The sequence below is a fragment of the Stylophora pistillata genome, chromosome 10, assembly GCF_964205215.1.
Source record: "Stylophora pistillata chromosome 10, jaStyPist1.2, whole genome shotgun sequence".
NCBI lineage: Eukaryota > Metazoa > Cnidaria > Anthozoa > Scleractinia > Pocilloporidae > Stylophora > Stylophora pistillata.
In genome coordinates this window covers 30,149,394-30,173,181 of record NC_142528.1, presented here as the reverse complement: position 1 = coordinate 30,173,181, position 23,788 = coordinate 30,149,394, and the positions used below count along the sequence as shown (strand labels likewise).

The window sequence follows — 23,788 nt, the reverse complement described above, 5'->3', positions numbered from 1 at the left end:
AAAGGGTATCGAAAATACATGGTGGGGAATCAAGCGAGGTTTGCCCCAAACAGGAACATCCAAAGGACTTTTCGATGGCTACCTACAGGAATATATGTGGCGTCAGCACTACGGAAACGATCCCTTTGGAAACATTATCGAACATATCGCCCAACTTTGTGAAGTCCAGAAAGACTAGATACAAAGGTTTCTTTGCATCGCTGTATGCACCGGCCTTCACGAACAATTTTCATCACTAGGACACGAAAGGATAATGAAAGAATCAACCAAAACCACAAGAACAGGTAAGACACAACATTTATTTAAACTTTGCATTGACAAACTTCAAAGCCTGACCGTAGACTTAACGTTATTTTCCGGCCAATTTTACGCTTTCAAAGCGAAACTGAACATTCAGTTATATTTCAAAATTAAAAACCTCTGGAAAATTACTTGAGTTTTCTGTTTTGCAAAGCCAAAACGCGCCAAATTTACCCTGTTTCAAAAAAGACTTAGAAAAAAATCCAAATTTTCAAAACAAAGACTACTAGTCTCTGCGGAGTTCTATTGTTGTCGCTATTGTTTTAATTGAACAAAGACTGAATGCATAATTATGTATGGGTTATATGGTACTCTTGCCAACAGAGCGAAACAAAGTATTATTCAATGCATGACATGTTCATTTAGGAGTGCGCGCAAATTAATTCGCTTCACTCGTTCACTGCGTCGTTGCACGAAGCATCAAGAAATCTGCAGTTCGAAGCTTTCCTGTCGATCTTTCCTCAAGCATCACCTACAGGTAAGCTGAAGATTCTAACAAACAACAGACGTTAGTGTCCTGCGGAGTATCTGGCCTATATGCATCACAATTATTACAAGTTATCACATTCAGCGTTCTCTGAAGGACACCGAAAATATTCAAACCGCTCAAATTTATACACCACAGATAACAACTGTGCACAGGAGAAGAGATCCAGGTACAGAGTCGTGCAAAATGTACTTCTCTCGATACAGAATTTCTATAACTTTCTAAACGGTGCGATTAGAAAGTCGCTGATGCAAATTCATGAATAGACCAAAAGTGAGGTACCTTTTTCTTACTTCTAATGTTAATGTGAACAGTATGAATTACCCATGTAAGATTTTTTCCCGACGAGCGGAATGAAAGGACTCAAAATGCATTTTCTACTCTTCGCACTTTGTGCTGAAAAGGCGGCGTCCGCTCAAACATTGAGGTGTCGAGAACAAACACAATTGAAAAGAGTAACTCTCCCAATAAACTACACCTGCTATCGTAATACTCCTCATCTAAGCGGAAAACTTTTTACAAGAACATTGTAAATTAATACATAGAATACAGATTTGCTATCATTTTAAGATACGGCACAAGAAAAATACGCTTCGAGATTTCAAAAGGACGCTGAGTTCATGGATCAATTACTTTCAATCAGCATAATTTGTTTGCGCGCCTAACTTGCCTCTTATCAAAGAGTCACATTACTTTAACCAATCGACCCTTAAGTTTTCACGTGAACGTAATGTCTATGAACATATTTACTTGACTCTCCAAAGGCATTTCAGATCGAGGCAAATGAATTTGAACTGAGAATTGCGTGTCTTTCTACCATCCGCTTGGTATTAACATTCCACGGACAAATAAGGGGGCCCTTATTTTTAAACCGGCATGCACTCCCCTCTCCACCCTCCTTCGGATACTAGAAAAATATTAGCATAGATAAATAATTCAGCACTGCGACTTGACATGAATTGTGCAATAAATGTTTGAAATGTGCTCTGATAACCAATCGTACAAAGTGAAGACGGATCCTTCTCTATTCGACATCGTATCAAGGTTTGGTGCCAAGATTTCTCTTTATATCTTTACAGAGGTATTTGAATGAAAACGTTACAAATCAGTGAATCGGATCATTATACTAGAGGTCATAAATAGTTTTTGACTCAATAACAATCAAGAAAGGTTTAACTACCAAACGACCATAGCGACCTAGTAGAGCCATCTTAAATAATGCCAACTTACGGAACATTAGGATAAGAGTAAGTTGTTAAAAATACCTCTTTGGAAATAAAAAAGTGTCGTTTTCCTTACACATTGTCATATTACGGTTCATCATTTGTAACTGCATCTACACCATTTATCCCCACCCACTCAGCCCCAACTCTTTCCCTTCCCTCCCCCATCTATGAGGAAAGTCACACTTTCACGGCTACTGTTTTTGAGACATTGTACGAACTGTGACTGACCTCGTTGGAAACATTACTTAACTTGAACTTCTTTTCTGTTTTCTATTCTAATATTGCATGCTTCTCTTGCTTTACCAATTGCATAGAGGCTAAAACTTAGTGATCAAAAGCCTTGATTTCATAAATTCAACTGACTGATCTCACTTCCAGAAACACATTTACCTATACAGTGATGGAATAGAAAAGTAAATTAAATTCTTAGATTTCAATTTTGTAACTGCTGATTTAATTGCCTTAAGGGAATATCTCCAAAATGCACGTTATCAAGAGGTGATCTTTACGAATCCCTTCCAAAACACCAAAGAACGAGGTTAAAAATAGACACACAACGAAATTCGAGTTTAACAATTAGGATCTGCCTGTTATGTTGGCCGCCTTACGATACTTGTTCCTCAGGTAAAACCGTGACAATGAAAACCAGGATTGTCTTTCTTTTCACCTTACTTGCCTTGGCTCCGATTATCCATGGCCGTCACACGTCCTTGAACCGGTACAACAAACTCGACGAGCCTAAGCTCATGGAATCCGAAGAGCTCGAGGAACTGGAAGATCCGGGAGAATTCAAAGATCCCGAGGAATTCGAAGATCCCGAAGAATTCGAAGATCCCGAAGGCCCTCCACCTGAGGAGTCTGGTAGGTATCATGTAAGGTGGCTTAGTATTCGGGGAATGATTGCTAAACATGTTTGCCTTAACACTTTCTCAAATGAAACATTTTCTACGGCGAGATCTGAATATATTCCTCACATGTGTAATTCTTGGTAAGATACAACCTGATTGGTCAATAACATGATGGGGTAGAAAAAAAATCAATCTTGCTTGTTCAACAAGTAGACAAAATGGCTATTCACCTAATAAATTTCTCTAGGATTGCTGTGATGTAACTGTTCGAAAAACAAAATAGGGTAAGATCCCTATTAGAAAGAAATTTATTTAACAATTCGATTGTGAAGACGTCTACAAAACAATTCGAACTTATGCTTCTAAGTTTCATACCCTTGGTAAGTTCGTTTTCTTGTGAAATATTGACCACAATTTTTTTTTGAAAGCATATTTGTTATATTATGTTGTCATTTTATAATCTTCTGTTACTAATTTCCTTTCTTCATCTTTTTACAGAGGAGTCTTCTGCAGGTAATTATAAGTTGATCAACCTACGCTGGATCATTTTAAATTGTTGAGTTGTCTTTTCTGTATAATTATCAAACTGAATAAACATTTCTAGATTATGCGTACACCACCATACTTAAGAGTTGATAGAAGAGTAGCTCAGGTGTGACTTACATATTTGAACGAATTGCTGCATAGGAAGAAAATCCAAACTGGAAAGTTGAGAGGCGCGAATAATCTTACAACTGGAACACAGTTAGGGTTGAATTTTAAAAAGTAACCTAGTTTTAAATAAAATTTGCTAATTTTAACCGTTTTATTTTTTTTACCAACGAATATATTGTCTTAACAAACTGGCAAATGTCTCAAACGGGCTGATGATTTATCGCTAAAGGGAAAGGAAATGGGTGTTATGTAATTATCTATAATTTTGGGGTACAATCGTTTTTTGCTGATTTCTGTCTTTCTTTATCTGCAGAGGAGCCTTCAGAAGGTAATTTTACCTTTATCTATTTAACGTTGTCGAGTTGCATTTTAAATACATCTCACTGAGTAAGTTTCGAGATTAAGCGAATAGTAGTATGCTATTAATATAGGGGAAATTAGAGTATATAGAGCACGACCTGTGCACGTGAAAAGAACTGGTACAGGTGTGTCTTTTATGTTTAGGGGAAAGGAAGGTCAAAACCAAAACCCAAGAAACATGAGTGATCATATAACTAGGATATCATCCACGTTAAATTCAAATTTTATGGAACAGAATAAAGGTCCATTGAAAATGCCCTTTCTGATAAAAAGTTTCACCGTCTTACCAGCGTGACATTTGGAAAGAGAGTTCTTAAAACCGTCTTAAGATCCATTGCTGAAGTGCCTTAGATAACTTCAATTAGCAATTCTCCTCATACATTGCAAATAGTTTCGGTTTTAAGAATTTGGCGTTGGATCAAAATATAATCCTCTAGTTGATATGTTTCTGGTGTTCTCATCACTGAGTGTGCTTGATATTGAAAAAGGATAAATTTTGTCTTGGTCAACCCCAGGAAGGAAAGAGTTTTGTAGGGGATTTAAGGAATTTTCCTTTCTTTATGCAGGAGGAGTGTGCAGTGTTGAGGCAGAGGATCGCAACGATTGCGGATGGGTCGGCATCGATGAAGCCACCTGCGAAGGCAGAGGTTGTTGCTATGATGAAACAGTTTCGGATGTAGCGTGGTGTTTCTATCCAACCGGTTAGTAATCATTAAAACATCGATTAGTAACTTATTAACCAGTAATAATCATGAAAAGTAAAGTAGGTTCGATCTAGTTTACCCAGACTAAATCTATTGTATTATTGAGTTTCCGAACACCAAATGGTGGTGTGGCTCACAGTTCTGATTTGTAGTAACTTATTCGGTTCGATCAAATGGTTACAATTTATCTGCATATGTTCCCATGAAATCCAGACCTAAGCAGGTCAACCTCCCACAAAATCGAGGCGTGTGGTCAGCCAGTCTGATATGCCGTCCAAACCCTGAAATCGTACAGCTTCCAGAAAAAAGCGACACAAATAGTGTGCATACTCCTAGAGTCCAACGCGAACAGTTAAAACGTAATCAAACGTTCTTTGTTTTCTTCCAAACAGTCGTCACCTACAGCGAAAGCATGGTACACATTCTAAATCAAACAGAAAATGTGTCATGCAAAATGACAAAGATGTGTTTTTAAAACTTCGTTTTTTTTAAATATTACACTCATAGGTTAAATTTTTTATCGCAATGTTTCAGATAACAAATGCTATGGTATTGACCCAGAGGAAAGAGAAGACTGTGGTTACATTGGGATACAACGAGACGAATGTGAAAACGAAAAAGGTTGTTGCTTTGATCACACTGTGCCAAATGTTGCATGGTGCTTCAAGGGAAGTGAGTCACAAACCGAACGAGAGATGGAATCTGACACTCCTGGTAAGGTTTTTGTTGGAAATGAAAAGAGCAAGAATTAATAACAATAATGACAAAACAAACAGGGAAAGGTCTTGAAATTTGAAATTTCTCTTCCAATAACGATTACTAGTTCGACCTGCTTCTCTACATTCAAAAAAAGATGATTGAATTTTACGTGAAATGACTCTGAATTGGCCAATCTGCATCCACAACTTAATTATAAACATATTTGCAGCAGAGGTGGCCTCCCCTATAAGCCTGGTGGTTTGTTGGAGGTCTCCTTACTCAACCATTCTGTTGAATTAGTATAAATACTACTCATGAAGTGAGTTGTAAAATATGATGATGATGAGATGAAAATAACTATTTGCACCTGGTCTACGGACTTAATTCGCAGATACTAAGCATAAGCCTTGATATCGTAATGTAATGAGCAACTTTCCTTCACTAAAATTCTCATTGATTGATCCTCGTTACGTTCCTATTTTAGTGTAGATAGTGTTACGTAAACAATTTACTCGTATTTCCATAGCGTGTAATCTTTTAAAGAATCTATATTTAGTATGAACTTGATATATGACTCATCCAAACCCTGAGACAAATTTCAGTAAAGTTCATTCATAAAATAGGCGACACATGCGATGTCGAAGCTGAGGATCGCAATGATTGTGGATGGTACGGCATCGACGAGGCTACTTGCGAGGCCAGGGGCTGCTGCTACGACGACACTACGCCAAAAACAAAGTGGTGTTTCTACCCAACAGGTAAATAAAACAGTTGAATACTGTAGTTAATCTGGGACAAGGGAAAAATCTGGCACCTCAGTCGTGAATATTTTAACCCCAACGGGCGGCCACATGTTCTACTATCTGAGATAAAGGGTATGCATTGGCGAGTTAAGCCATATTATAATTCTCGGTTCACATGCAATACGTCATTTATACAGTGGTGGAATATGCAGTGCCTAGAGAGATCTGTGTGGAAACGGTTTCGAGTTCGACCTTGCAAGTAACATTGATGAAACAATTACGAAGCAGCAGTTTTGTAAATCACTCGGGCTTTTCTCATCGTAGTGGGTTATCTATGCTAAACCACGACAACTTTATCATCTTGCAATCGACCCTTGCAGAGTAAAATTTCTTTTCTCTTCGATATTGCATCGTAAATTTTACCGCCCCACCACTCATCTTCGTTGATTTCGCTTTACTTCTTTTTAAGACAACAAATGCTATGGAATTGAGCCAAAGAAACGGGAAGACTGTGGATACCTTGGTATTCAGCGTGAGGAATGTGAGGACGAAAGGGGTTGCTGCTTTGATCACACTGTACAGGATGTACCCTGGTGCTTCAAGGGCACTGGACCAGTGACTGTGGCGCCACCTAAAGTAGAAACTCAGGAAGGATCTGCAGAAGCCTCTGGGGCTTAGCTAGGACTGATCAATCCTCAGTCAGTCGGCTACTTGGGCATACAGTTAATTTTCAGTTTTTCCTTTAATGTAAACTATAGCCTTAGAGTCAATCTTAACTAACTTTTTGCATCCAGTCTACGCTCCGAGAGCTTCGCATCTGATCGACATCCATATGATGCAGCATATGCGTTGATTTACTTCTCTGTGAGCAGCAGTGTAGTGGCGAGTTCAAATATGGCTTTCAAATAGTTGCTTTGCTGTCATACAACTGTGAAGCAGGTTCATCAGCAAAAGAGTGTACGACATTTTCCTAGAATTTCGTTTCTACCGTAATAGCTGTTAACGCATGTTTGACATATTAAGTCTGTATACATAAAATGCATACCTGTAATATTTAAAAACTTTGGTTCCCTATCAACTGCGGAACTTTTTCTTTAGCTAAATAAATTCTACTAAAGATTGCCGTGAGTCAAACAGCGCGTTGGTTTCTCAATTCAGCCGCATTACCTGTCGCACACTCATTACGTCGCAAGATAGACTATGGAAAATTTTGAACCTAAAATTACTTCCAAAAACAGAACCAACAAATAGTAAAGCAAAGTGTTCTACATGCAGTTTAGACATTATTTAAGGCAAACACCATGAACTGTTTTCTCTCACCACAGCGTATGCTAAATGTTTTTCTGTCCACAAAAATCCCCGTAAGTAGTAGCAGTTACCTGTGCAATCGCCATTTAGAAAAGTTTCAGAGCATCAAATAGCAAACTTCCTGGAGACATATAGAATTTATTCATTTCTTCTCACAACTTTACTTTCTATATCTAAGACCAAAGTTACGGTCTTCCTCAAATTTCCAGTTTCACTAATAAGACAGTCCACACCCAATTTGAGTCGTCACGGTCGTTTACCCAGCTGCTTCTCAGCTAAAATAACAAAACACAATCTAATGTAGCAAAGTAGGAGTGGGTTCCGTTGAAGAACATTAGCGTTCTTTAGAGCTATTAGCTACTACAATGTTTATTTCGAAGTCCTAATATACATTTGTGCTCACCTTTTACTTTAAACAACACTAAGAAACCCGGGGAATCACATGTTATTGAATTATCCTAATTAGCACAACAACCTTCCGTGACTGAAATGCCTGAAAAATTAAACGTAACATTTGAAGTGATTGAAAGAAAGTAAACGTCTTCCCCATGAGAGAGCTTGAGATTTAAACGAAAAGGAGGCGAAAACTTACCGTTCTTTTTTTGAGAGTATGGAAACTTGCAGGTATATGTAGATCATCACATTAGGGTGATTTCTCTGAAAATTCTTGTCTAGATAGGTTTAAATTTATTTATAAAACCTTCCGTAAACAAGCCTCAGTAAACAAGGTGAGATTGAATTCGATTTGAAAATGAATACCAAATTGTAATTACACCTGGTATAAATATTTTACCTAAAGTCTAACACGTAATATTCAGGAACCATAGGAGGTCAGCTCACTAGCGGGAACGTGGAAATCAAAATGTCATTCACGGTCCTTCTTTTGGTCCTTTTTGAAATAGGTAAGCCTGCAAAAATTAACATCCCTTCCTCTACTTTCTTCTTTCTTTTCTTCCTCGTCTTTTCTCTGACATAAAAAACTAATGAGTAGATTCGATAGTTACAGTTTCATTCTACAATCTCCACATAGAATGCTTTTGACGCCTCTTGTCCCACATGAACATGGATTAGTTTTTCTAAGGGTTCTCAGTGTCATACATGCGTCCAACTGTGAGATCCCAACTGTCCAACCTCTACGACAAATCATTTAAAATCTTTGTTTAGAAGTTACGAATACATTCCGAGTGTTTCAGCTTGTGATGACTTTTGTCGCTTAATTTTAATCACATTTCCATCTCTTCTGATTCAAATATAAAGAACTGAAATTGCACAAAAAATAAATTAAAGAAGACGTCTTCCTCATGAAAGAGCGTGAGATTAAGGCAAAAAGGGGGCGGGAGCGCTTTGTTGTTAAAAGGCTGTAAATACTGTTGTCAGCTCATTACAGATTGAGGCTGATGCTAAGGCGTTTTTCTCGTTGCATGCAATATCAATTTATTTCCCATTCATCGTACTTTGTAAAAAGGACCTACGTTGGATCCCAGGATCCAAATTACTGAGCGAACTAGGAATTATAAACCTATTTTCTTTGACTTGTTCCAGTTTCAGTAGAACTTAATCTCATTTTCACCAGTGCAACTGGCTTTTGTTATATTAACTGTTTTTTTTTTTTTTTTTCAAATCAGGGTACAGTTTGGCAGGTAAGCATTTTTTTTAGATAGTAGGTAAATCATCATTTGTCAAATTCGTAACAGTTCTGAGAAATTTTACCGTCTCCATTACTTTCGGGACGCCATACTCTTCACTATGATAGACTCAAACATTTTAAAATTATCATTCACTACAGACAGTTGACTTTCATGCGCAGTTTGTTAACATACTACACTTGCAAACCGAGTTCCAGGTCCGAACTGCATGGTTTGGACGGAGTTTTGTTCCCTTTCGATTTGTGGTCCGCCCCCATTTCTGACGGGGTAGCGATTTCTAATCGCGCCAAATGGCTCACAAGCGATGGAAGCAAAAGGAGTCAATTCCAAATAGACCCAGATTTTCGTTTCACTTCTATTTTCCCGAGAAAGTTGAGAGAAATTTGGCAAGAAAATACAAAATAAATTAGAAACACAGCCAGCTTAAAAGCCAAGGAGACGTACAGTAGAGAGGAAGCAAAAGGAGTCAATTCCAAATAGACCCAGATTTTCGTTTCACTTCTATTTTCCCGAGAAAGTTGAGAGAAATTTGGCAAGAAAATACATAATAAATTAGAAACACAGCCAGCTTAAAAGCCAAGGAGACGTACAGTAGAGAACGACTCAAAAAATAATGAATCACAGCGCGTGTTGATACAGATCTAGAGATAAAAAAAAGAGCTTAAAGAAAAAATGTGTTATCTTCACTTATCATATAAGGTCGACAGTAGTTTTTACTTTCAGCCTGTAAGTTCATCTCAGGTCTATTAATTAATCAATTCTTTATCTGTCTGCAAGGCTACTGGGATCGATAAAATATCAGCAAAAGTTTAGAGGTTGGCTGCACCAGTTGTTTCAGAATCCCTAATGTAGATTTTCAGCAGGGCAATCAGTGTCTTGCATGTTTTTCCAACTGAGTGGAAGGTGGCTCGAGTGAACGCCCTTCATTAGAAAGGTCCGCGTAACGTGTTGGAGAATTATCGACCAATTTCGATTCTTCCAGTAGTAAGTAAAGTCTTTGAAAGGACATTGTACAAACAGCTGGTTGAATATGCAGATGCCCAGAATTTGTTATCAGAGCATCAATTTGGTTTTCAACGCTCTCATTCCACCGTTTCAACTTTGCTTAACCGTTCAAATGAATGGTTCTGCAACATGGATTGCGCCCTTTGTAACCTAGTAATTTTTCTTGACATACAAAAGGCCTTTGATACAGTAATTACATGCTCTTGCTTGGCAAACTTAAGGCTTGTGCTATTAGAGAGGATGTATTTAATCTTCTTGCTTCCTACGTGGCGGATCGGAAGCAAACATGTCAGGTGAATGGTAAACAATCTGATCTTACGGAACAATATCCTGTGGAATCCTTCAGGGTTCGATTCTGGGCCCATTTTTCTTTTGGGTATATATTTAGGATTTGCCAGATTGCCTAAAACATACTACTAAAAGTGGTCCGGTACCTTTCGGTTCAAAAAATCGATTTCTTTCAAGCTTTGCTCATTAATCTGTCTTAGTCTAACAGTCATCGAAACCACCTTGGTTTTTGAAATATTGTAAACAATTTTCTTCCGAGCGAAAATCGCTTCAGCGCTCAAATGCTCGTTCTTAAACAGCGCCGATCGTCAAAAATGGCACAAATTGAATTACTGGTCTTTTTTCAAAACCCTTGTTTTTTATTCGCATATTTAGATTAATACTTTGTGAGAACAAATCGTATAATCTCTTCAGTCTTTCTTTTTCTTTTTTTTTACTCTGGAAATTATTTTTTTAGTTTGAAATCTACTTTTCTTTTGCCGCCATGACCGTAAATATGCAACTTTTAATATTGGCTAAGCGCAAACTTCTTCCCCATGATATTTTTATTCAGACTAAATAAAATAGGCTAGAGGAGTATGGAAATATAAAAGCTGAGCTTCTAGCACAGCTGGCCAACATAATATGCACATTTTCGAAAATTCCACCCAACAGTGCACAAAAGGCGGACTCATTTATTTACGAAATTTACGTCTACAACCTTTGGTTGACGCCTGAAATGAGCAATTGAAGCTTTTACATACTTAATGATACTATAAAACAACATTTAGGAGAGAAAAAACTCCACGCCCACCTAGAGAAATACTGCCACCAAAAGCTGACTCTTCGCTCTGAGCGACCTATTGTTTTGTCTATCACTCAGTAATGAGAAAGAAGAGAAAGGAAAAAAAAAAAGAAATAAATAAAAGTTAGGACAGATGTAAGGAAAAACATTTTAATCTAAACTTATTATCCATTTAGAAAGTGTGCTTATTAATATAACTTAAGCAGCAGACATTCTAAAATTAGAAAATGTAAACTGCAATTTTATAACAGTGTGCTACGTGAATTAATTTACTTAAAGGACCCATCTGCTGTTTTTAGAACCCAAACGCTCCCATGAAATCGCTAAAAAATAACACATTTACGAAAACACACTAGAATAAACGAGGTGGATTGTTATTTTCATCGATTTTTCTAGACTTGAAGAACTAAAAAGAACCCTCCTAGCCTTCATGAATATTGTGTCACACAACAATAGACAAATGTTAAAGGTTCTACACGACTTAGCACCTGCCAAGCTTTCGAATACCTTCAGGGACTCGTGCTCGGCCAACAATTATCATTTAAGGGTCGCTGATAGTAAGCTGACCATTCCATTGAATAAAGGCTGATAGTTTCGAAAGAAACTGTTTGGGGCTGCGTCGGTAGGAGTAACGAAATAATTTGGATATATGGACAAAGTTGAAATGGTAAATTAGCCACCGTAACGATTACAAAAGCTGACGTTTCGAGCGTTAGCCCTTCGTCGGAGCGAAACGTCAGCTTTTGTAATCGGTACGGTGGCCAATTTACCATTTGAACTTTGTCTATATATCCAAATTATGACCATTCCATTGTCCAAGACGGAAGTTTAAAAGAAGAGTTTCAGCTATAATGGTGCTATGATCTGGAATTCCTTACCGAATGAAATATACCTGTACGTAGTTGTGAAACTCTGGCTACGTTTGATTAGCTAATTTCAGTCTATAGACCAAATGTGATATATTAAATTATTTCTTAGGGTTATATTTAATGCAATTAAGTTTAGGTAATCACTTTATGCATACATTGTTTATCTTTTATTTTTCTTATGTAAATTTTAAGTAGTTTTTAACTTTTATACTTAGTTCACGCCCCTTCTGGTAACCAGCTTTCTATGATGTTGAGGATAGGCTACCGTATTTAAATAAAGCTGATTTTGATCTTGACCTTGGTTTACTTTGCCTGTATCGTTCCTTTAAAGATGGCCACTGCGATGGCATCGACCCTCATAAACGGTTAGACTGCGGTTATTATGGCATTACAAAACAGCAGTGCGTTGACCGACACTGTTGCTATGACAACAGCGTTCAAGGCGTGCCCTGGTGTTTCAAAAGTAAAAAAGATCTCGGTAAGTTGAGACTACTTTTTTACATGACGAGATATACGGCTGACTGACACATTTCATTAGAATTCTTAACATTTGTCCACTAAGATAAATCGGACCGAAACAGGACTGAGAATCTTAAAGGTTTTTCAATTACGATGTAATCTTGCCAAAGTTCAAAAATGCTGTCACAAAGAAATGCGAGGCATTTGACTGTTCAGTTGAAAAGTTTTGTACGTGTACTTTTCTCGTAAAATCAACTACGTAGCGAGACAGATCTGGAGGTAGCCTAAACTTTACAAAGTATATAAAAAAACACTCTCAATTTCAAGTTGTTGAATCAAAACTACCGTCGTAGATAACAAACAAAACAAAAAATACGCATTTTTCCTTTTTGGTAGAAAACAAATGTCAGTCCATTGCTGTCCACAAACGCGCTGACTGTGGATGGATTGGAATAACTAAAGTAGTTTGCCAAAGAAGAGGGTGCTGCTATGACGATCGAGGATATAACGGGGAATCAAAATACTGCTTTTATCCTAGGGGTAAGTATACTCAAGCCCCCATCATTTCATCTTCTATTTTTCCCAGAAATAAACTCATCAGAGTCAGGCCATGCATGTTATTTTCAAATTGTTAATAGCAATGATATTAATAATTTTAAGGATAATGGTAAGGTAGATGAGAGCAACAATACTATTACAGTCGTACCTTAAGGAAAAAGACCAAGTGAAATTAGAAAATGAAATTAGATAAATCAGTCCATGATGCAAGGCTAGTTTTATGTAGAATTTGAATACAAATTAAAAATTTAGTTCTTATTAACCGAGCGGGAGGTCTGTATGGGAGAATCTTGAGCGAGGTCGCCAGTACAGACCGAACGCAGTGAGGTCTGTACCAGCGACCGAGGTCAAGATTCTCTCATACAGACCGACCTAGCTCGGTTAATAAGAAGTTTATTAATTATATGGCTGTGTCTTATATGCCAATTTTTTATATTCTTTCTACCTTTTTTTCTAGACCGGTCTAGATGCCGCTCTAGATGGCAAAATTTACACCGCTTTCAATATTGATTTCAGCCAATCAAATTCGTGAATTCGGTAGTTCCCAGTCCTTGTGAGACACAGCCATATAATAAAAGGTGATATTTTATAGGCAGCAAATGTTATGGCATTCCTCCGCCCAAAAGAAGGGATTGTGGATACCCCGGAATACAGCGTGAAAAGTGTGAAAACGACAGAGGCTGTTGCTTTGACCACACAGTGCGTGGCGTTCCCTGGTGTTTTCATGGTCATGAGCGTCCGAATCCCCCTCCAAATCCTCCAACGAACCCCCCTCCCAGTCCTCCACTTAAAGTTTCTCCGGTTCCGCCTCTGATCAATTCCTTGATTCCTCCCTCGATACCTGCACCAAAGCCATCTCGTTCTCCTACTTCCCCTCAGGGGTCAGGCGAGGAGCCAATGAAAGGTAGGTAGCTGATACAGTTCGTATGTGATTGATACGTGTACCGGTATCTGTTTCATCTAAGAGCTAAACTTTGGGTCTGTTCGAAGAGATTAAGCTAAAACTACTGGTAACCTTGGGAAATATCTGATAAGGGCCCTATGTCGTTCAAAATAGCCACATTATACAATATTGATAGTTCATAAGCCAACACTTCCGAGCTGTTGACCATAGCTTAGGGGACATCCTGGAGCAAGGAATACCTTGAGGAGTGGTAAAAGTGCGCCCCGGAAAGATGCGTCATTTCAATGAAGGTAATGGTGGATGCAAAGGTAGTAAAAATATTTGTAAGCCAGGACAAAAGACACACATAATGGTACACTTAGTTTCGCCGCGAATGTTTCAATACTGTAACCTGTACATTTTTTATCGACTTTCTTTTTGCAACTTTTAGATGCGTATGACGGTCTCATCGACTCCCTACTCAGCGACGAATAAGTTATCGTTGGAATGAAAGTGAACCGTATCATTTAATAACGCTCTTAAAAATAGAGAAAGCTGCCTGGAGAGTAGTCTTGTTAGGATAAATGGGCTAATTTTGAGACGGGTTTAAGCCATGATTAAACTTGTGGCATCAAACACAACCGAGAGAAGACAAAAAATTGAAATAAATACTCGTTTGTTGACATCTGTTTAAGTTGCTTTTGCCCACCAACGTTCCTCAGTCTGTTGTTCGAATTACGTCTGAAGTAGAGACCCTCCTTAGTTCCTCAACTGTGTACAAGATGGTAAGATGACTTATCAAAGCTCAACTGAATCTCCTAAGCATAACATCTCAGCGTCATTCTCTGAGAACTGGAAGATTCAGAGCTTGGTGGTGGTTTCAAGATTTTGTTCTAACAGAGGAAGTTTCCCAAATCACTCACTACGCTGTATTTAAATATGCCCATCTGTATCGAAATTATGATCAACGTATCAAATCAGCTATGTGCTGGTAGCATTAACAACGCTCTCCAGATGCGCTAAACAAACACAAGAAACAAGTCCAACTCGTAAAATTACTGTTATTACGCTTATCAAATACACTTTGCAGATCACTATTTCCATAACCTAAATATATACAAACATAATATGAAAGATGTTTTCCCTGATTTACAAAAAATCTCCAAACTTCTTAAAAAAAAAAAAAGAAAGTTTGAGACGGAAGATGGTTCGAGAAACAGTAACTAGGAGTGAACGCTACCATGCCTGAGCAAGCCCACTGGATTTTTTCAGTCGAAAAAGACTTTTGTTATAAGATTTTTCTAGTATCTGCAATTAAAATACATACTCCTGTTTTGACTGAAAAGTGATCTAAATGTTGTTAGGGAGCGAAACGTACTTTCCCACGTTGACGTGGGTGTCTAATGATGCATGACAAGCTCGATACTTCTTTTGTTAAAGACTCGTTATTCAAAAACAAGTCTGAAAATTATAGAACTAAACAATGGCACAAAGTCGATACTTTGCTCACTTCTACATAGTAACAACACTTCTTTTTCTTGAAAATCTCTTTGGACCAAATTGCGCCATTTCGTTTCTTACTCCTTTCTTTTTTACTATAACTTCTTTTTCAAAAACATTTACGATATTTCGATATTTTGAGCAATCGAAAAACAAACTCGAAACTGACCCAATGTTTACTACTAATTGTTGAAAGGACTTTGTTATGTTTTGGTCGCTTGGAAACCCGTAGGGACCAGACTGTGCCTTTATGTATTTGTAGGGAATCACTAACATGGCTTGACCGCAAATAATACCGTATAAAATACTGGTAAGTTCTTTAACTTGGCTCGTATCAGGAGACAGGAACTGAAAATAAACAGCCAGAGGCATGTTAAAAACAGATTTATGTACTCTATTTACCAAAATATGACGTCAGCTTTGCTCTTTACTTAATCTCATGATATTGAGTTTCAGCGTTTGATATTACTAATCAGTTCAAATTTATGATAATTAGTACAGTATTTCAATGATTTGTTGTCATTCCACTCAATTAGATTCTAGAAACCATTGAGAGAGTGCGTGACAACTTATAATTATAAATAGTTATAATAATTATAATAATAATAAAAAACAAATTATAATAATTATAATAATTAACGCACGTTCAATATTAATATAGTGATAACTTCCACGCTCACATAAATTACACGCAACTCCGTTTTATCTACCATAGTTACATCTCACAACAAATATATATAAATAAACCGTGAAGTCTAAACTGAGAAGGCCGTCAATAGAAATGGTTTTCTTATGTTATTGCTTTCGCGAGGAGACACGTCGAACTACATATACATTTTTTGTTCATGTTTTCGGCTAGCCTTGCTCATTACGATAGAAAAGAGGAAAGAGAGACGGAAATCGTGATAACAGAAACTGTAACACATGTCAGGATTTACGTATTTGAGAAAAATAGTTCTGGTGAAACTGAAGCTCCACCAAAAGTCTAGAAGAGTCTAACATCTATAAGGGACTATATTTTAATTCACTAAAGAGCTCTACATTAGCAGATTTCAATGCAGGTATTAATGTATTTACAGAAATTCCTTAGTATTCAAATTGTCTTTGACACGTGAAATTGCTCTTTTACAAAGAGCTTTGATTACAAAATTATACACATTGCAGAAGTTTGGATCATCACGAACTGTGTTCTTGCTTAGACTATCCTAAAGATTGAAGGAAAATTCCATATTTATGGATAAAAGTCTATAACACTTCCAAGGTTAAAGGTTTCCTTATCTCCAAAGCAAAATATGTTCCAAGGTATAATCTTTAAGTGACCGATAAAGTGAAATAAATCAGTATTCGTCACACCATGTAAAAATAACATTTCTCATTGTTCTATTTTATACAGCTTGCTTGGGGGCACGAAAAAGTTCCGCTTTCTAGAAAAACAAGTCAATTTGTACCAGTGTCTCTAAATGGAAAGAGCCTTTTTCTTTTTTCCGCTTTAAAACAATTTATCGCCACGGGCTGTACCAAAATAAACAGGAGGTCAGAAAAGATTTGTTATCACCAGGACTATTTTCTACTTCAATTAATTTTTTTTTCATGTTATTTGACCATTAATGATGAAGCGAACGACAAGATAGAGCTTGTTAACACATTTGGAAGTCAATATCTACGCTTTAATTGAATTTCAAGTAATTAGCTGTTTGATTTGATATAAAAGACTACACCATTTAAATTTCCAACATAATCATTGAAACTGTGTTTAATTACAGTCTGTTTTCATAGCTGGAGAGGGCTGACAGCACGTCATAATAAATTGTTTTAAACTATCCATTTATAGAGATATCTTTAGTCTGTGATGTCCGATGCGCGTGTACAGATGCACCCTTAAGCGGAGTGCCAAACAAAACTTGCTTAAAAAGAGAGTATTGCGGAGCTGCTTTTTAGAGAAAACAATATTCTTGAGCCGAGGTGATCAAGCATATCAACGTGTTTAAAACCACTTTCCCTTTTACAACCCAACCAGAACAAATTATTAAAATTGGTTTAAAGTCCACACAAAAGCCAAACAAAGAGAGAGCCCAAAAACTCACTTCAAAGAGAATGCCGACAGCGCCGACGATGTTGGGAATGGCACGAAAGTTGAAAAGCGTGGCAGAGAGTTTCTACTTTTAGGTTGTAATAAATGGACACCATCCATATTATTTGACTTTGCTCCAGAGTAAAAAACGACAGCATGCGAGCTGGAAATTTTCACAGTAACTTATTTGAATACGAGTCATTCGGCCATGCATGTGTAGCTGTGCTTTACATATTTGCAACGTCAAAGGGTTCCTGTTCAGGCAGGTTTTTACGAAGAAAAGAACGAACAGAGTAATTTTCTATGCAAATGAGATTGGAGCAAATGGTTGAGACTGCTTCATGGATATTGCGATGGATTTAGAGTCATTACCATCTTGATTAGCTTTGCATGTTTCCCAATCCTTTTAGAGCTTTTGGAAGATGTAATAACCAACGGTCTAAGCAGCAACCTTTCTATAAGATCTCAGATAATAAGTTGTTCGCAGACTATTTTTAAGCACTCCTTTGAGAGGGTTCTATGATAGTATGTCTTGTTTGAAAAGATAATTTTAACATTCTCAATCTGTCACTTCACTTAAAGCTATTGCATTCGCCATGCACCACTCAGTGATGGTATTTTTCTCATTGTTCCCTTCTCACAACACTCTCAACAATGAAGATCTCCTGGACATGAAAAACCGCCAAAAATCCGAGCACACGAAATGTTCCAATACGAATTGCAAAGGGTAAAAGCAATCGCTCAAATAAAGGCCAGGGCGACAATTTAGAAATGTGATTTACTTCAACTCACTTACGTAACTGAATAAGGAACATAAAAAAAATTACGTTTGTCATATACACAAAGGCATACATCGTTAAACGTTCATTCTGTAAAGAAAAATTAGGCATGATTTAGACATGCAATTCCGTTTATTTTTAACAACGAAAGATTGGTAATAAATGTATGTGATCAATATTACTTTCTCTCAAATATAAGCACAATTTCACAAAGGGCAAGTCCCTCTAAATCGGAAACTCCATTGCCTTAATTTTTTATCTTAAAATTGAAACTCTTGGTGCACTCCTACTATTTTCTACATTAAATTGTTTTGGTAGGGAAGGAACAATTCTGTCTCCGCAGTCATTATACTTCACATACCAATCCGTCAATGTATTTTAAGACATGTGTCATTATATTAATAGCAATCTTTTTTTCTTTCCAATATTTATGGCGACAAGATGATGTATAAATCTTTGTATTTAAAGGTAACAGTTAAGAGAGTCGTAAACGTTCAAAAGCGATGAAAAACTCCTGGACTCATCTATCTAAACATCGAGCTGTGCTTTAAACAGATATTCCGCTCATTCAAAAAACACACAGGGCGAAAAAAGTCTTAATGAAATTTGACGGTTTTTCATATAAACATAACCTTTGAGGCTAGCTTACAACTCCTCAAAGATAATTCCTTTTCCTTGTTGTGAACAAGAATACGAACAATGGGAAAGAACGATTTTAGCCGGTCGCCACGAGTCAGTTCAATCAAACGTTATTTTACATTTCGATTCTAAGACAAGTTGTATTTCTATGGAAAATAAAGCTGGCCCGATGGTCAGTTAGCCAAGATACCTTACCGAATTACCATTCCAACTCGGGAAGTTGAGCATATCCGATTCTTTCATCTTTTCATTTTGCAGTGACTGTTCAATTTTTACTTTCTTCGGTTTAATCAAAACAATTCCAAAGAGAGAAGTGACAGTAAAGATAGGGATTCTAGTATTTTGAATTATACTCATTAAACAAAAGTAAGTCATTCCACAAGTGGCCATCGGTACAGTGAACGAACTACCGCTGCGAAAAGTTATAAGTTATTTTAACCATAAGAAACAAAAATTAAAATTGAAAATAAAAATAAACATAGGAACAGCATTTTATTGATTCCTGCTTTTTTTTTTTTTACAAGGAACATTTGTCATGCAAGAGACATGATTTGAGATTGTTTCTAGGCCAGGCAGAAATGATTTCGGCTGAGGCTAGTTTGCAAGCTCACTTTTATCTTTAACAGGATGTTTCACTTCTCTTTATAGTCCCTGATTAAGATACCTGTTTGGTGTACAGTTCAGTTCATTTGAATTACATTTCAACATGATTATATTTTTCCCCTCTATTCCTTGTATTTGCGCGTTTTGTCAGTTGAGGTGAAACACGCGCTAACATTGGTCGATTCATACGTTGATCGGATGGTTGAATGCGGAAAACTCTCACTGCTTTGACGACATGCAACATACTTTCGTTTTTTCCTCTTTCGTACCGAACACGGAAAATACTAATAAAAAGACAAACAGCTCATGGGATAACAGTTAATAACAGTGGTTCAACTGGTGCAAAGAGCACCTTTAAAGCGTCAGAACACGAAGGAAGCCTCATTGCGATGGTGAAAGCAACAGAAATACGATCTCTCTCGCCTATTTGTTCTACGTAAATGTTTACCTACAGCACTCAGCCCTAGCTGGTCTATGAGTATTTGGCGCTGAGTCTTTGGAGCTCAACTTTGAAACTTCATTGGCGTACATTTACGTTTCAGAAACACTTTTTGCTTATTCTTTTACTTCTTTGTTGTATCCTGCAAAAAAGAAAAATGGTGGAAATAACTTGTGAACCAAGGTTAAGGCTTGTGGCATGCCTAAGCTTATACGTTGGAGAATGGGACCAAAAAGGAAAATGAAAAGGAATTAAGGGTTAGCAGAAAAAAGAAGCAACAATCTTACTTCAAAAGAAATGCCAGTTCGGGGCAAAATCTTATCGAGTAATTTCCTTGGCGCGGAATAGGAGTCTCGTTTTGGATGCAAAGTACTTCAAGTTCAGCAAAGTTGAACTAAGACCTTGACGAAGACCAGGTAAGAGAAACCACAAAAATTGTACTTGTTATCTCATTATCATAACCATCAAGTACATCAAGGCCTCTATTGTACAACCACCCCCTCCCTAATTAGTTCATATACATGAAGCTTAACTGGAGACGCAGGAGAAGAGGTTGTATAATATTGGAGTACTCGCGAGGGACTCAGACTTTTTATCTGTGCCACGCTAAATACCAAACGAAGAACCATCCTTCGTGAGTTTTTGATTGATCTACATTGAGCCGTAATTTGGAGCCACAGTTTGGAGCCATAGTTTGGAGCCATAGTTTGGAGCCATAGTTTGGAGCCTGGCATAGCTTAGCGTTTTTTCATCGAGAGACTGGAAAGGTTTTAACTCAAATTTATGACCATTAGGGGCACTTCTGCGACATTTGAAATATATGAGATGGAATAAAGAGTATCATGGTTTAACAATAACAAGTGCATACTCGCCAAATTTCATAACCCGCGTGTTTCAAAGAATTCCATGAGTCCGCCGTCTAAACAAATTACACTTAATCCTCGAACAGAGCAGCACTTTATTAACAGACTGAACATAACGAGGATGCATTTCTCTTGCAAAGCATCAAAGAGAAATACAACTTCTAAGAACGCCATATTATCGGAATTCAATCAGCCTTGAAAAACATCAAAGGCCCATTGCAACTCTGAGTTTGTTCGTTTGCAAGGTCGTTAACCAGTTGACACAATGCCACACTCACCTGCTGTCTTACTCATTAGTTACGCATACCTGAAGAACAATTTATAAATACTCCTTTGTATTTCATTTGGACCTTTTGAAGCCTGGTTAAAAGGTGCTATAGACAGAGTGTCCCTCTCTTTACAATCTGCTAAATATTTTGGTAAATTAGAACAAATGAAAAAGCGAAAAAACTTTCGACATATAAACTACAAAGGAAGGTTTTAGAAGCACTCCATGTAATTAACACTCTTTCCTTCAAGAAGGAGAAATTACCGATATCGTGTCAGGGGTGCCAATTAGTTTGTTTTTTGTCCATAATATTAAACGGTACGAAATAAATGCAGTTGGGCAGCGCAAAGAACAAAGACGTAACAAACAGGAAATTTTAGTCGCCTAAAGCAGCATACCCATTGAGAAATTGTTTTATTTAATTGTGATAAAAACAGCTCTTGAACTCATGACGGAAAATCTTGTTCGTTCTTTGTTTTCTGTTTGCAATTAGTTCTAGAGGCAACAATGGCACATCAGAATACCGCTGCTTTTCTGGTGGTGACCTCAATAAATTTCATTTCAGGGCCTGACTGGAAAAGTGGGTTTAAAATACTTTCAAAGCCATTCTTTAAAATTTTGACGTTTATAGACCCAGATAACACAACTATGTGAAAAAGATCGAAATATGTTACATTTTAGATTGGTTATCTTCTCGTATTCGTTGCGTGCTGTGACACAACATGACAAGGTTCGATGAGAAAATGGACTAGATCTAATCTTTAAACTATTTTCTTCGTTGAGATAGTTTTCTTTATCATGTTAACGACATATAAGACCTGATGAACACAAGACAACTCTTATGTTGCACGCTGTGGAATCAAGTGAAAAACTTCCAAGGCAAATTGGATTTCTAAAAAAATGTTAGAACTGATTTCCTTCGCTATCTTTATCGTGTTAAAAAACAAAATCTCACTCCCGTTAAACAAACACAAGACCAAACAGGAAATTATTTATGTCCTAGGGGTCAAAACGCGAGTGTGCTTAATGAGTTATTGTACTTTTTAGGGTAATTGTAGTTTAATTGTAATTCCAAGAAACCATCTGAGCAGAAACAGGAAAAATCCGATTTCGAAAGAGCAAAATCAAAATTTTTCCTTTTGTAGTTTGATCACGTAGTTAATCAACAAGAAGCCATGATATTAATTAAGCCGAATTTATGAAGCGAAAATTGCCAGAAATGCGATGAACTAAAACTTCCATAAGAAAACTAGTTGCCCTCACAAGTTCATTATCGGCTCAGGAACTACTGTCGTCAGAGCCGTGTAATATGCATATGTGTTTACATACATTCATCACAAATTCGTCTATCGACAATATTAAAGCACTGGGAACATCATTACCACTAAATAAACTATAGAACAAAACAACAATTTCTTTCAGTGCTTTAGTGAATGTTACATCCATATAACAAAACCGGCAGCTATCTAAGTATTTTTCTTGCACGTGCGAGCAGGGAATATTTACCGACTAGGCATTTAAACTAACATATAAACTTAAAGTGACGTGACGTTAATATGACGTCAACAACACGAACATGTCCAAGCGCAAGGAAATCAAGAAAACAGTGGGGCGAGTTTTGCAGAGGAACACGTCTTAGATCATAGCTCTATACTTTTACTTTGCAACTTGTATATGAACAATCTCATTGATCATCGATTAAAGGGACTTCTTTTACATATCAAAGGCGCGATGAACTTTTTCAAAGGCTGCCCATGAGTGTAGCGTTTTCTATTGCGCAAAACGATTTAAAGCACAACTGAGCCTTCAAACTTTCTTCAGTCGAAAGTTTTTCCAGGCTAAGAAACACTCTTGGTTCATCTCTTTTACGCGACAGATATCTACTTATGTTCCTAGAATGTACTTAACCTTTGCAAAAAAAACAGCGAATAATATATTTTCTAAATTGCATTAACATCTTATGCCGTACGTGCAGGTAGAGCACACAAGGGCAATACACTACAAGCATCCCGGGAAATACACCACTTGTCACCGATACCTGAGGCCAATAACACGAAAAAATTTCAATTTATCATAAAAGCGGCTAAAATATTTTAACAACCGCAGTGATACTGTTTGTTAATTTATTTAACTCCCACGAAGACAACTTGCATGACACAAATAATCCCGTTAACTGGGTTTCTTGTCCCTCAAATAAGGTAAATCATACGTGTCTTAAAGTTTACTTTTAGCCCTCAGTTTTGCCGTATTTTTATGTAGCTATATATCTATTAGTACTAATTGGTCCATGTAAAAACCTGATTAGCATGAGTGTTTGGTGTGATACCACAAAGGAATTTACGAGTAAAAACAAGACAAAGACATAATTAGCTAATTAGCTTCCTCTAACAAAACACCCACACTACCAATATCGTTGTTGGTTTCGTTTCATTCCCCGTGAAACACGTTATCGTCACTTCATTGTCACTTTTTCTTCCACATATGTTCACATTTTGATAATTCTGCTGAACAGGGTCATGACCACTTTAATATTTCCTCGAAATTTCGGTCAATAGTCAAATTCAAAGGTGTCATCTAATTCATGATTGCTAAATATTTATTATACATGTATCTAGAACTGTCAACAAAATCCTTTCCATCCACACTCCAGGACGACGTTGGATCCTTTGCACGTAAACCATTGTAAATAGTCCACATAGGTTTAATTTCATTTGTTGCTTTACTATTTTATCAAGATAAATAATTTGACCTTTTTACATGAAATAACAAAGACAGAATGGTAAATTTTAAGATTATGATTTCTCC

At 37.1% G+C, this 23,788-nt stretch overlaps 3 protein-coding genes across 10 annotated transcripts in view; 2 read left to right on the top strand and 1 right to left on the bottom strand.

Moving 5' to 3' along the window:
- The first annotated feature begins 640 nt into the window (after window positions 1-640).
- LOC111325477 (uncharacterized) lies at window positions 641-7,149 on the top strand. Of its 4 annotated transcripts, XM_088734642.1 has the most exons (9): window positions 659-778; window positions 926-956; window positions 2,638-2,874; window positions 3,360-3,374; window positions 3,829-3,843; window positions 4,442-4,576; window positions 5,114-5,293; window positions 5,902-6,036; window positions 6,491-7,149. In XM_088734642.1, the coding sequence occupies exons 3-9, from the start codon at window positions 2,652-2,654 to the stop codon at window positions 6,697-6,699; spliced, it is 912 nt and encodes a 303-aa protein (XP_088590768.1). In that variant the 5' UTR covers window positions 659-778; window positions 926-956; window positions 2,638-2,651; the 3' UTR covers window positions 6,700-7,149. The 4 variants fall into 4 exon arrangements, with proteins under 4 accessions (XP_022785027.1, XP_088590768.1, XP_088590770.1 ...); XM_022929292.2 differs by lacking the exon at window positions 926-956 and having other exon boundaries at window positions 641-778; XM_088734644.1 differs by lacking the exons at window positions 659-778; window positions 926-956 and adding an exon at window positions 1,046-1,060.
- A 966-nt stretch (window positions 7,150-8,115) lies between these two features.
- On the top strand, window positions 8,116-14,504 carry LOC111325480 (uncharacterized). 2 transcript variants are annotated; one of them, XM_022929296.2, is made up of 6 exons: window positions 8,116-8,231; window positions 8,955-8,969; window positions 12,253-12,399; window positions 12,777-12,920; window positions 13,531-13,842; window positions 14,273-14,504. In XM_022929296.2, the coding sequence occupies exons 1-6, from the start codon at window positions 8,192-8,194 to the stop codon at window positions 14,314-14,316; spliced, it is 702 nt and encodes a 233-aa protein (XP_022785031.1). In that variant the 5' UTR covers window positions 8,116-8,191; the 3' UTR covers window positions 14,317-14,504. The 2 variants fall into 2 exon arrangements, with proteins under 2 accessions (XP_022785031.1, XP_088590774.1); XM_088734648.1 differs by having other exon boundaries at window positions 12,777-12,924; window positions 13,535-13,842.
- The window catches only part of LOC111325482 (uncharacterized), a 43,222-nt gene continuing 27,664 nt past the window's right edge, over window positions 8,231-23,788 (bottom strand). For 2 of the 4 annotated variants that reach the window (XM_022929298.2, XM_022929300.2), the window contains exon 3: window positions 14,867-15,669. In XM_022929298.2, coding sequence (XP_022785033.2) covers window positions 15,334-15,669 — 336 coding nt within the window. In that variant the 3' untranslated portion in view covers window positions 14,867-15,333. Of the gene's footprint in view, window positions 8,463-14,866; window positions 15,670-18,132; window positions 19,995-23,788 lie in introns of those variants that run through there. The other 2 variants (XM_088734650.1, XR_015992109.1) reach the window with 2 other exon arrangements.

What these genes read in the sequence shown, in the direction of transcription:
- LOC111325477 (XM_022929292.2), top strand. Translation starts at nt 2,652, where the DNA reads ATGAAAACCAGGATTGTCTTTCTTTTCACCTTACTTGCCTTGGCTCCG. An exon ending in GATGGAATCTGACACTCCTG is followed by an intron (nt 5,294 to 5,901) that starts GTAAGGTTTTTG and finishes TTCATAAAATAG; the next exon opens with GCGACACATGCGATGTCGAA. An exon ending in GTGGTGTTTCTACCCAACAG is followed by an intron (nt 6,037 to 6,490) that starts GTAAATAAAACA and finishes CTTCTTTTTAAG; the next exon opens with ACAACAAATGCTATGGAATT.
- LOC111325480 (XM_022929296.2), top strand. Translation starts at nt 8,192, where the DNA reads ATGTCATTCACGGTCCTTCTTTTGGTCCTTTTTGAAATAG. An exon ending in CAAAAGTAAAAAAGATCTCG is followed by an intron (nt 12,400 to 12,776) that starts GTAAGTTGAGAC and finishes CCTTTTTGGTAG; the next exon opens with AAAACAAATGTCAGTCCATT. An exon ending in ATACTGCTTTTATCCTAGGG is followed by an intron (nt 12,921 to 13,530) that starts GTAAGTATACTC and finishes GATATTTTATAG; the next exon opens with GCAGCAAATGTTATGGCATT.